We start from the raw sequence: 13,368 nt of genomic DNA, 5'->3' as shown, positions 1-13,368 counted from the left end.
TGATTTATTGTACAATGCTGCTTGTTTCCTTTTATATAATGATGATAATAACAATGCTGCTTGTTACTGTTGTTTTTGATTTGGACCATCTTTTTGGGGAGTTGGGTACTTGGGCATGGTTTCTTTGTTGTGGTCCAAGATGAATCTTCTATCTACCATCTGCATCTCAGAATTGTGTCCGAATTGCTGCATTATGCAGTAGCTGATTTGGCAGGATCTTGATGGAAAGAAGTTTTATTGTTCCTGTGCAGATTTCTGTACAATCTGTGACTTAACTGCCCATCCTTACCTTATACCTTGCTATACTTGTTTTTAAGCTTCACCGGTGTTGCTGAGTTCATTTTGTGGTGTTGCTTGGCTTCCTTTCTTAAGGTATTGGTACTTTGATCCATAGTAAGATGAAATGTACATCTCTCTGCTTGTTTTCTGTTACGATTACAATGTGCCTGTATGTTGTGTAAAGGTTACTGCTCGTATTTGATTCGGATCATGTTTGGGGGGACTTGGGCATGGTTTCTTTGTTGGTGTAAAGACCTATCTTGTATCTAGGGACGGAATGTTAGGGTGGCAATGCAGATTTGGGTGCAATTTCTGTGAGGTTCACTGTTCAGTTTTTATAGAGCATACTAGCATGGTGCCGTGGATGAAAAGTATACAGAGTAGACGATGTTCATAATATTATTATCTGCTTAGCAAAAAGTGAAGAATTTGTAACCACTGAGTTTATCATACAAATACGCTTTTCTAGTACAAGGCTAACTGTTTTTTTCATTTGGCCAACTGTCACTTTTTCTTCCGGTCAGGTTCCAAGCTATCGCATCGCACAGGTTTTTTGTTTCTGTTTCATTGGGTTACTGGGCTTACCATGCTTCTTCCAGACCAGCGCACCCAGGGGTATGTTTTCCAAACTTCCTCCCTTCTGGTTACTGGGTTGCTGGAGTGTATCTTCCATATTTCTTCCTGATGTGAGGTGTATGGCAGATTGGGTGGGGTTTTATCTCTTGTTCCATTTGGATGTGAGGTGTTCTATTTTGTGTATGAGGACTGGAATCACGTATAACGAAAGGGAAATCGAATCATATTTCCATTTTGATTTGTAGGCATGGAAGTGTCTGAATCTGCCTCCCTTCCATGAGTGTATGTCTCGTGCGTGGCAGCTTCCTCCTGTAGAGGTGAATCCAAAAGACTATGTCGATCATTTGTCACTCTTTTCTATCTTTACAGGTTATGAATACTTGCCAGCACGTAGGTTTGTAATGTCTGTTTTAATTCCATATATTAAGTTTCATTCTTTTACAGATCAAGCATTATATGTCCTGCAGATGGCCATTGTTCATCTGGTGAAAACCTAGCAAGCTCATATACTGTGACTACTCATGTTGCTAATAAGTAAATTGTTTTCTGTACAAGTGTAAACTATTTCGTTTGGACATGTAAATTGGACATGAATTATGGTGTTGAAGCCTACGTCCATGTTGCCCCTTTCGGATGCCCTGAGTTCCAATATTTTATTTCAATTGACTACTTTTTTGAATTCTACATATAATGCTGTCAAGTTCTTGATCTGTGGTATTGCATCTTCTGTTCAGATAGCTGATGCCCTTTTGATATGGAGCTCAAGGATTTTTGAATGATATTCTGAAACCTCAGTTACCAGTTTCTTGTTGTATAATCTCATCACTACACTGATGACATCTGGATACATTACGGCTATTGCTTTCTCCTTGGAGCTGTGTGTTATGGACTAGCTGGATTGGTTGGGCTGTGGGGCTCTTGTATGCTGAGATACTTGTTTCATTATTCTCTTCTCAGTGGCTTCAGATATATGAATGACATGTTTTTTGTGTGTACTAAAGATGATGTTTGTGGAAAAACTACGGAACGAGATCCTCTGACGTTTCGACAACAACTGCAGAAGGACGTCAATCGATGTGGTTCGTTCGTCGTCCATCCCACGGTCGCAGGTCAGATGCCTGCGAAACACAGCGACGGGATCAGCCCAAGGCCCAGTTGTACGAAGCGGAGATGAAAACATGACTCTCCAGCTCAGAAAAAAAAACTCCCCTCTAGAATTCCCCTTCCCTTGCCGTTGCCTTTCGCTGGCCGGCGTGCCCAACTCCACGGTGGTGGCCAGCTGCACCACGCCGTCGAGGGAGCTCTCAACCAGCCCCGTGCCTGATTGCGCTCGGCTTATGTGTTGCTGCTGCCCCGGCGCACGTCGGCGGCGTCATCCAAGCGGAGGAGCATGAGCGCCTGTCATCGGTAGCCTGGTCGCTGCACTCGACCGCTGTGACACCGCTTCCCTGATGCACGCCGGCCATGTCCTCCAAGCGGAGGAGAAGGAGCGCTGTCGGCATGGTAGCCATGCCGCCGTTCCAAGCATAGGAGCAGTAGTTGCTTGTTGTTTTGACTGAATACGAATTTCAGTTCCTACTGTGTGTTAAACTGGCAAATTGTAAAGGCTGCTGTGTGTAAAGTAAACATATTTTAAAGGCTGGCTGTGTTATACATAAACTAGATAATGCCCCGCGCTTTGCTGCGGAAGTCGATAGTTTTATATTAGTCCCTCTCTTGTGGCAAACAGGAGAATGTATGCAAAATTTTCTTGTGAGATATTTGTGTAAGAGTATATTTATTCTTTGTTTAGTACCTATATTAATATACATATATGGTAGCATCACACGTTGAGTCGCAGAGAACTTCTGGGGGCAATTCATTGCCGCTGGTATGAGTGCCTTTCTTGTACAACGACATGAAGAAGCAGCGTTACATTTCTGATCAATTGATGTACCCAACGATGTAGTATGTGGATGAGAATGGATGGTCAGTAGATAGCGTAATTATGTGCATACGCTTGAAGAATGTGTTGTATCTCAACCCGGTGGTGGAGAGTTTGCAGGACAGCGTGAAGAACTTACCCGCAAAAAAAAATGGACAGCGTGAAGAACTTTCACAGATCTCCAATTTCCCCCAATTTTACAGAAGCATGAGTTTAATAGAGAATGGCTAAATGACCTCCTTGTCGTGTTCTGTAGTGAGCAACTAAGGGGGTATTGGTCACCTTACCATTTTCCGCAAGCTAACAAACCTAAATATTGTTGAAGCTTACAAATAATGCAGACAAATTTCGCACGTTGTAATACAGATACATTCTAAGCAAACGAAATATTTAGTAAAGGAGAAAATGTAAGCATCATGAATGGGTATAGAGAAAGAGAAATAACACATGCGGAAGTACACTATACCACGCAAAATTTCTTCTGTCATTTTATTGGCCATATATAATAAGTTCACCTGCCAAGGCCGATGATCCTTGTTCATTTTCCTGTAACATCATTAGATTTCTTTCTCAATGAAATAACAGCAATCTGCTCTATTTTCGTCAAAATAAATTTAGTCAGAAGCTAGAACATATTGATAGAGAAATTGTAATAATTAACAATAAATAGAATAATTTCAAACATATTGAAAATACCAGGTAATACAATCGAGACATCGTTTGGAGTGCAAGTAATGTAGACAGCCTAGCAAACATTCGCTCATCGGCACAACAAATGACCATCAACAATGCTTCTATTGGATGACTCGACGGTGATCAAGTGGATATATAGTAGCCGTGTATGAGGAACTGGGAATTAGGAAGAACCAATAATGGACTGGAATGTGAAGACATCATCGTGATGCTGCAGGAACCCGGATAAAAGAGATACAACTATCAAGGACTTAGTCTTCAGATTATCCTATCCATCTTGTCGTTTCATGGGCGGAACCTGAATGTAAAAATTCATGGGCAGAATCTGAATCCAAAAGACAACTATTGTAGAAAGACGTGGCATAAAGTGTAGAATAGAGAGGGGTGGCTCACCAGGGACACCTAGATGCCGGTGGCTGAAGCTACTTATAGACGATAGAAATGGAGCGGCTCAGTTGCTCCAGCCAACCATCATTTGTTTTCTTAATGGGGAAGAAGAAGATAAAGAGATGAAGTGCAACAGCCTCCATCCGTTAATTATTTACTTCGTGGGAAGATAAAGAGATGAAGTGCAGCACAGAATCTATTTGGCTGTTAGTTAATTGCTTCGAAGTGCAGCAGCCTCCGTTCCTTAGTCATTTGCTACGTGGGAAATTTAAAGCACCTGTTAGTAAAATGTCTGCTATTGCTCTAGAAAAAGTTGCTAATCTTTAAGATTAATTCTGAATAAACATGATGACATGGCAGTCTAGGATTGGGCATGGATACTGCTGATGTGGACGTCTTGCATGTTTAGAGAAATAGTTAGTGGGGATGAACTTCTTAGTTATATAGGATGAGTGTTCAAGGATTGTTCCAGTAAACTATGTGGGTGTGCAAATTGATCAGGAAGAACTAGATATGTGTGCTGAATTAGTTCAACGATTATTCCATTAGCACTGAACTATATCTGTGCTTACTATTATCAGACAACACAAATAAGAACCGAACTGAGTGCAAATCGTTGCTGCTAACTGAATTGAACAAAATGGCACCCAATAGTGAATTTTAAATGAACTAAATGGCAAGTATTTCCCATAAACTGATCTGTATGGCACTAGAACTGAACTAAATGTCAGCTATTGTCCATAACTAACTGAATGGCATCCAAAAACAGTAACATTTCACCACAATCCAGTAAAGACTTCATCTGTGATTGGTCCCTGTAAATTGAACATAGATGAAAGTAAGATTTTTATACAAATGTTATGATCTCTATATCTGTAAACTATATGAACAAAATTACCGTTAGTAGTTGAGTGAAGCTAAGATTGGCATTGTGAACTTCAAATTCCGCCCCTTCGCCCACTACAAACAATATCATTTGCAACTTGTGCACTACCACTACCTGCCTCTTCCCCAACCCTCCTGTATCTTGTAGTGAAATAAAATGGAACGGATATGATAATTGATAGACATAATGATAACAGTGAAAACAAAAATTTATTTAGCAACATACCTCTTCTCCGAACTGTGATGTAGTTTTGTTTTCTCTCTTTTTTCTAATCTTGCGCTTCTTATCAAGCCAAGTTCTTTTTCATTTTGAAGTTTTTGTTTCGACCTCCTTTTTCTCTCCTTTTTCTCTAGGTGTGTATTAGTAAACAAGTCATTTGGTGGGCTAGCATCTGTGGGAAGCTGAGGTATACTTGTATATGCATTGATTTTGTCTTCAATTTGCTTACCAAGGATGTCAAGTGTGCTAGATACCAACACAACACATTCAGGAAAGTTGGATGCTCGATCTTCCAAATTATGATGTGGGACATATATCTGTAGCTAAGCATGGCATCCATTTTTGGATTTTTGATGATATTTCTGCCGTCATTGTCTTGTATCCATTTTTGAAAGTTGGATGCTCGATCTTCCAAACACCGACCATGGTCGGGCCCTGCGACATGCCCTACGCTCCGCACACGGCCAGGAGCCGCCACCGCCGCAGGCCGCCGAAAACCTGGATCCCCGACCGCCGGGAGCGAACGCCGAACGACGGCTAGCCCGCCATCTGCGCTTTGCCTCCCACGTCGGCGCCAGAAAGTCACCAAGCGTCACCACCCCTCGCCCCACCGGCAGAGAACCAAGCACCTCCACATCTGAGTCACTCACCTTACTCACCTCACTGGTCGCATACATGTCGTCCCACTCACCGCCGACATCCCAGAAGGGCCCCTTACCCGCGCCCCCCGACGGCGACGGACGCGAGCAGAGGGGAGAAGCCCTCCCGTCATTGCCGGCCAGCGGCGGCCGCGCCCCGCGCCCATGGTCGCCCAGCCACTTCAGGGGATTCAGTTCCCACTTTCTCACCTTCTCCCATCCTCCTTTCGTTGGTACTCCCAACACCATTTGGAGGGTCTTTCGTATTCTTCAAACTGACAGAATCTTGTTTTGGCAAAAAATGTTCCTCCACTAATCCAAATCGTGCAAATGAGGTACCATTGGAAAAGTATGGTCATGTACAACAATTTTTATTTAGAGTGTAAGTTAAAATTGTTCACCGATCAAGAGCAGTTTTTAGTTTGATCCGCTGTCTTTCATCCTCCTCGTACTGATTGTATCTACCAGGACAGATCCTTCTATTTCTTTTACCAATTCATAGAGAGAAATGAAGCGACGCAGGCTAGTGAGATTTACCTCAGATTGATGTGCAAAGCAGCGCATTGAGGAGCAGATCCGCGCTGTCGCCCCACGTTCTCGCGATCGTCTTCCGGCGAAGTTTCTTTGCGATCGGTTTCTGGCGCCTGTTCTGACTTCTCGCGCCTTTTTTCTAAGCTGGAGGGTCCTGTTTCCGTCTCCTCTTCGTACAACTGGGCCTTGGGCCGAACCCGTCGTTGTGTTTCCCACGCATCGGACCTGCGACCGTAGGATGAACTACGAACGAACCACATCGATTGACGTCCCTCTGCAGTTGTTGTCAAAACGTCAGAGGATCTCGTTCCCAATTATGAGTATATTCATCTTATTATGTTCATATACATGTTGGTCGAGACTATTCTGAAGTTTATCAAATTCTGTTTCGCTGAGTTGGTACATCACCTTATAGTATTCTTCTCACTTCTGACATTGTGAGTACAATCTGCCATTCAATCTCACATAGTTAAGTTAGTTAAGAAAATTGAGAAGTTTATCTGATTCACACTTCACTAACTTTATAGATCATCATAAACTTCTGACAAACGAGATTGTCGTGCAATATAATCTGTCATTATGCCTAGCTTAAACTGTTATTTCCCTGTAATGCACGATTTATCAATGTTCAGTGGTATTTTGCTATGGATTTTCTGTTGTATATATATATATAGAGAGAGAGAGAGAGAGAGAGTTTCTTTTTTTCCTGTTTTCCTTTTATTAATGTAGTGATTAGCTGCCGGATACTGAAATATTCCTTATGCGGTATATGATTGTACTGATTAGCTAAATGTCATATATAACGAAGCCTCTAAATGCAATCTTATTATGCTCATAGCTATGCTGTTTAAGAGTTATCTGGACTTTACCTAATCTATTTCGCGGACCGCCTTATAGTATTCTGGCTTCTGACATTGTCTAGTATAGTACAATCTGACATTCAAATGCATGCTAACATCTAGATGTTCAATGCAGTTATAAGTTGAAATCATCTAGATGTTCAACTTATGATGAGCGATTACCTGCGTCCAACTATGACCACAGTTAAGTCGGTTAAGAATATTAGTAAGAAGTTTGTCTAATTAACCTCACAAACTTTATAGATCATCATAAATTGTTCTGGCTTCTGGCAAACTGGATTGTTGTGTATAATATAATCGTCCACTGTGCCTAGCTTGAACTGTTACTTCACTGTAATGCATGATTTATCAATGTTCAGTGATATTCTGGGATGGTTTTTGTGTAGTATATGTATAGTCCTATAGAGAATTATCTTCCTTTTTTCTGTTTTCCTTTATTAATGCCAGATACTAAAATATCCCTTACGTGATATATGACTATACTGATTAGCTGCCGAATACTGAAATGTCCGTTATGCAGTCCATGAGGGATTACCTGGACTCAGGTATTGTGGATTTTAAGAGCATGCTGGTGGAAGAGATACCAAAGCTACCTAACATCACTGCTCTGACGGTCACTATCTCAACATGGAGCGGGCATTCCTATGCTGCCAGTTTGACAAGACTTATTGCACAGTGCATCAATCTTGAAGAACTTCACATTGACGTGAGGAGAGACTCCGCCAAGGTGAGTTCCTCTAATACTCAAAAAAACCAGCTAAACATGCTTGCAGGTTACTAATTCAGCAGTTCAGCTCAGAATACAAATTGTGTTGTTAATTGGTATGCAATTTACATTTCATTTTTTCCCTTTATCTGATGGCTTAATCACTCTCCGTTTGGTGAACTGAAACAGCCTGCATGCTCCGATGAAGCCTGCATCTGTAACAACGAAGGCGGGTGGGAGAACCAGGACTTCTCACTGGAGCGCCTCCGAAACTTGGACATCGCCGGGGTCCAGGGACTGGACTACGAGAACCGCCTCCTTCAGATGATGCTAGCGGGCGCCCCAGCTATCGAGAAGTTCAAGTTGCCTCCCTCGTTAGCGCAGGCGTTTGAAACGTACCTTCCTGCTAACTCCAGGGGACGTTGGATCACTTGTGGCGATGGTGTCTACAGGTGGACGCCCAATTAGCTACTAGCTGCGACACCATTTCGGCTGTGATATGCAAGCCTGAACGTCTTGTTGTGCTTCTTTAGGATACATCAGATCGAGTTTCAGAAATTTTCGTCCACTACTTCAAGTTCATCTGTTACACTGCATCCTAAATGTTGTTGGATGCAGCCACTCTAGTGTATGATGTACTAGCTGCTATATTTCGTTGGCTGCCGTGCGATTTAGTTGGGGATAGTGCAGTATATGAACAAACACTTCAGTGGAATTAATCCAAGTTTTTTCAATGACGATGAAATGCACAACTTCTGAGACTGAATTTGCAGGACAGCTCATGTTGGATTTAGTAGAATCTATCTTAGTGCATTCAGCTTGATCGGACCTGGACTTGAGTATGCTACCCTCCGCTCTGAGAACTTCCATGTTGCCAGAAACGCTACAGGAAAATCTCGACAGCAACAACAGAAACGCTACAGGATCCCATTACTTAAAGTGGCGAATGCCAAACAACAACGAAATAAAGTTAATAGAAGGTAATCAACAAGAAGCAATACCGCCAATCCAGCGCACTATGTGGCCACTTTTTTCACATGTGCAGAACACTCTGGGAAGTATTGACCAGTTCTAAGAACAGAGCATCTGATTTGTAAATAAGAGGAGGAAAACGTGAAGGAAAATCCCGGGACAATGTTTTTCACAGACCAAGCTCATGAACCAAAAATGTGATAATCATTTGCACATGAACACAGTTCTAAGAACAATACAAGCCAACCATTGGATGCTATTTTTAGGCTGTCTAAATCCCCATACGGGAAGGAGGGAAAGAGGGGACTGTCCTCGCCTTATTTCACGGTGAGGACCATAATAACCATAACCAAATTCTCGTGCCACCATAGTTCTCTCTGTCATTCTCTGTTGCCGTATTGCAAAACACAGGCTGGGTCTCGGCTTCCTTGAAGAATGCTTCCTCACCTTCATTTCTTCGTCCCTCGACCATCGACATGGCTCATAGAGGAGGAAGCCACAAAGAGGCAGAAGCACGTCGTAGCATGTAGTCAACGCTGTAAACCAATCATCTTTCCTGCAGCTGCTGTCACGCCAAGATGCCTGACGGGATGGAGAAAGGCACCGTCCTGATGAACCGGTACGAGCTCGGACGCATCCTGGGACATGGAACTTTTGCAAAGGTGTATCATGCTAGGAGCCTCATGACCGATCACCACAGTGTCGCCATCAAGGTCATCGACAAGGAAAAAGTGTTGCGTGTCGGCATGATCGAGCAGATCAAGCGGGAGATCTCTATCATGCGGCTCGTCCGCCACCCCAACGTCGTCCAGCTGCACGAGGTGATGGCCAGCAAGACCAAGATATACTTTGTCATGGAATATGTCCGTGGAGGTGAGCTCTTCAGCAGGGTCGCCAAAGGCCGGCTCAAGGAGGATGTGGCGAGAAAGTACTTCCAGCAGGTGATCGGGGCCATCGATTTCTGCCACAGCCGTGGTGTGTACCACCGGGACCTCAAGCTGGAGAACCTACTCGTTGACGACACCGACAACGTCAAGGTTTCAGACTTTGGGCTCAGCGCCGTGAGGGAGTCTCAGAGGCCAGATGGGCTGCTGCACACCACATGCGGCACGCCTTCTTACGTCGCCCCAGAGATCATCGACAACAAGGGCTACGATGGCGCCAAGGCAGATGTGTGGTCTTGTGGAATCATACTGTTTGTTCTGCTCGCGGGCTACCTTCCATTCTACGATTCCAACCTGATGGAGATGTACAGGAAGATAGGCAAAGGTGAATACAAGACCCCTCACTGGTTCAGCGATGAGGTCCGCAAGCTTCTGGCAACACTTCTTGATCCAAACCCGGAGACCCGCATCACCATCGAGAAGCTAATCGACCATCCGTGGTTCAGGAAGGAGTATAAACCAGCGGTGATGCCGGCACAGCCACACAGCCCAAACAGCTTGAAAGACGTGCAGGTTGCTTTCAGCACCGACCACGAAGATAGCAAGTGTGAGAAGGCAGAACAATCATCAAGCCCCATGAAGCCAGCAAGCTTGAACGCGTTTGACATCATCTCCCTCTCCCATGGATTTGATCTTTCGGGCCTGCTGGAGATGGAGCAAAAGCAGAAGGTGCATGAGCTCTTCATAACAAAGAAGCCAGCGTCAGCAATTGTATCCAAGCTGGAGGAGATTGCTGAGACAGAGCACTTCAATGTGAAGAAGCAAGACGGGGTAGTGAAGCTGCAGGGGTCCAAGGAAGGGAGGAAGGGGCAACTCACCATCGACGCGGAGATATTTGAGGTCGCGTCATCCTGCTACGTCGTCGAGGTGACCAAGGCAGCAGGGGACACCTTAGAGTACCAATCATTCTGCAACAAGGACCTAAGGCCTTCCCTCAAGGACATCTGCTGGACCTCCCCGTCAGAGGATCAGCTCCAATCTGTATCCGAGTAGCCATCTCTAACTCCTGTAAATTCATCACAAAACACTAGTATAGGTGGCCAGCCCATATGACATGACATTGAAACATTTTAGTAAGCTTACTGGTCTTTCTTGTTTGAAGATGTATCTATAATGTTTCTTATGTGTAGTAGACTAGGCACCTTTTTTTCGTTAATACTATAGGATCACGACTTGACAATATTTTCTTTGAACAACATCACGCCTTCAGTGTGTGCTCGCAGATGGGAAATATACAAATATCAAGGTGATATTAAGTACATTAGACATCTACAACAACACAATGTCAAGAGTTATGCTAGATTGAGGGTGCACACATCAAATTACTACAAAAAAAGGAGATGGCCCATAATGTCATGTCTGAGCATCGCAGTTGACAACACTCGGATTGCGAGTAATGTTATCCGCAAACAACATCTCCAGGAAGATAACTGCGCCGCCACCGGATCCAACCACTGAAGCCAGACCATGGGTTTTCACAATGGACAACAGGTCCGAGCAATTCTATGCAATGACTTCAACCAAATAGCCATGTGTAAACAACGACATTTCCAAATGGAAAACACTACGTATCCCCCGGACGATCCCGTCGCTCGCTTCCTCCTGATGCAGCGATCGACACGTGTCCCCAGTGCGTGGCAAACAAGGATGCAGCGATCGACACGGAACCGAGCTGACTCGCTAAGATGGGACCCACCCACGTTCTCATCTCCATCTTCCACAAAGAAAATCTCCAACCTCCCCCAAATCAGCTCGATGCAACCACCGTGTACCATCGGCTGCGCAGCTCCAAGCCTGTTCCCGTTGCCGCGTCTCCCTACCTCTCCTCTGCTCGCGTAGCTCCGGCCGCCGGCGTCGGAAGCCTCCGCCACTGAGCCACCCGCCATCCTCCACGCGCCAGATCGTCCCAGCCCTCCAGCCAAAGCCGTGCGCCGGCCGCTGCGCCACCTCGTGGGCCGTGGCCAAGAAGGCCGCAGTCAGGACGACGGCGAGATGCGCCTCCTCGAGGTCTGCATCGACGCCGACAAGCCCATCGCGGAGCCATGCTGCCCCTACCCCTCGGTGTCCGCCTCGGCCGTCCGCTGCTACAAGCGGCCGCCAGGCCTTTGCTGCTCCCGGTCGCCGACCCTGCTACAAACGGTGCTCGCCTTTGCTACTAGCCGCCCGCCTCGGCTGCCCGCTGCTACAATCTGCCGCCAGCGCTGCTACCAAAGGCCGCCGGCGATGCTACCAAAGGCCACCGGCGCTGCTACAGTCCGTCCACCGTCGGTGCTACTTCAATTCATCATCGGCGGCGCTGCTTCAATCCGTCGCCGTCGGCGCTACGCCCAGCGCCCGGCGTTGCTACAATCCGCCTCAAGACGCCTCTCTGGCCGTTGCTACGAGCGGCACCCGGCGTTGCTACTAGCAGCGCCATGCTTTGCAGCCAGCGGCAATGGCAGTTGCTGCGAGCGGCGCCCGGCTTGCTACTAGCAGCGGTGACTTGCAGTCAGCGGGCGCCCGGCGTTGCTGATGCTGGGGGCGGCGGAGGAGTAACCAGGCGTGATGCTGTGACATCTGCTACAAGGCAGCGTCTATGTCTGCTACAAGGGCATCACGGCGGCGTCTGCTACAATACGCGATGCGCTACATGCGGCGGCGACGGCCGTTGCTACAAACGACTGGACGACAACGGCGGCAAACGGCGGCGAGGAGGCCGGCGAGAACATTGGCGGCGGGGGTTGCTGCAACCAGCGGCGGCCGTTGCTACAATCTTGGCGGCGGCGTGCTTCAAGGAGGCCGGCGAGGCCGGCGGCGATGGTGGGTGGTTGCTGCAAATAGCGGTGGCCGTTGCTACAAACGGCGGCGGCAGTTGCTACAATCCGGGCGTCGGCTTGCTGCAAGGAGGCCGGCGAGGTCGTCGGCGGGGCTAGACCGGCGGCGAAGCTACATGTCCAGAACGGTGGTGCTGCATGCGAGCGTGCGGCAGTGCTGCCAGAGCGGGGCACCGGTTATGCTGACGCGGGCCAACGGTACTGCAAGGTCGTGCGTGGGTGACGAGTGGGAATTTTTCCGTCTTTTTCTCCGTGCGCGTGCGGGAGGTTGACTTGATCTGATGGTCTGTAACATCCGCATCCGACGGCTGGCTACCCGGGGGATCGGGGATTTGATCCCCTGGGGGACGCTCAGCGCTGCCCTTTCCAAATACAATCAATAAATATCTGACATGGAGTTCTCACACCACCCAATACACCAAACCGAAGTCGATTTGTATTGTCTCCCACACTTGCCTAGCTCACACCAAGTGGCGGAGCCAGGAGCCCGGGACTGAGATGAGCCATGGCGAACATAAGGTTTAAAGTTTTTTTAGGCACAAAGAAAGTCGATTGAAAGAAACAAATGGTTCACATAGATTCAGTTTTCATAATTCATGAACATAAAGAAACATAAAAATGACTTAGACACTACTAATGTGGACTTCTGGCACTTCGGTTGCTCAATTGTGTGCCACAATATGATCTCAATATTCAAAGACATGCATACAAAATCGAAGTTGAGTGTTCTGCTACACTAGACGTCACAATTGAAATCATTGGGATGGAGAGAATTGACCCGCTTCTGATTGTCTCCCGTGTAGTGGCGCGCGTGCTCCTACTGTCGCCGCCGCCTGACTTGCTGCCTCTGTTTCTTCCTCTGCCTCCACCTCTGCGGATATGGCAAGCCATTCAGCCTCCTCTTCCGTGTCAAACGGCAGCACCCGGCGGTAGTTCTCTT

The 13,368-nt window shown here is 46.4% G+C and overlaps 1 protein-coding gene across 1 annotated transcript; it reads left to right on the top strand.

Moving 5' to 3' along the window:
* Positions 1 to 9,261: 9,261 nt before the first annotated feature.
* LOC124708152 (CBL-interacting protein kinase 5-like) lies at positions 9,262 to 10,608 on the top strand. Its single transcript, XM_047239840.1, has one exon. It carries the CDS (start codon positions 9,262 to 9,264, stop codon positions 10,606 to 10,608), a length of 1,347 nt encoding a protein of 448 aa, XP_047095796.1.
* The last annotated feature ends 2,760 nt before the right edge of the window (positions 10,609 to 13,368 follow it).

Source organism: Lolium rigidum, chromosome 4 (genome assembly GCF_022539505.1).
Source record: "Lolium rigidum isolate FL_2022 chromosome 4, APGP_CSIRO_Lrig_0.1, whole genome shotgun sequence".
Taxonomy (NCBI): Eukaryota; Viridiplantae; Streptophyta; class Magnoliopsida; order Poales; family Poaceae; genus Lolium; species Lolium rigidum.
The sequence above is the reverse complement of the archived record's forward strand: the minus strand, read 5'-3'. Positions and strand labels throughout refer to the sequence as shown.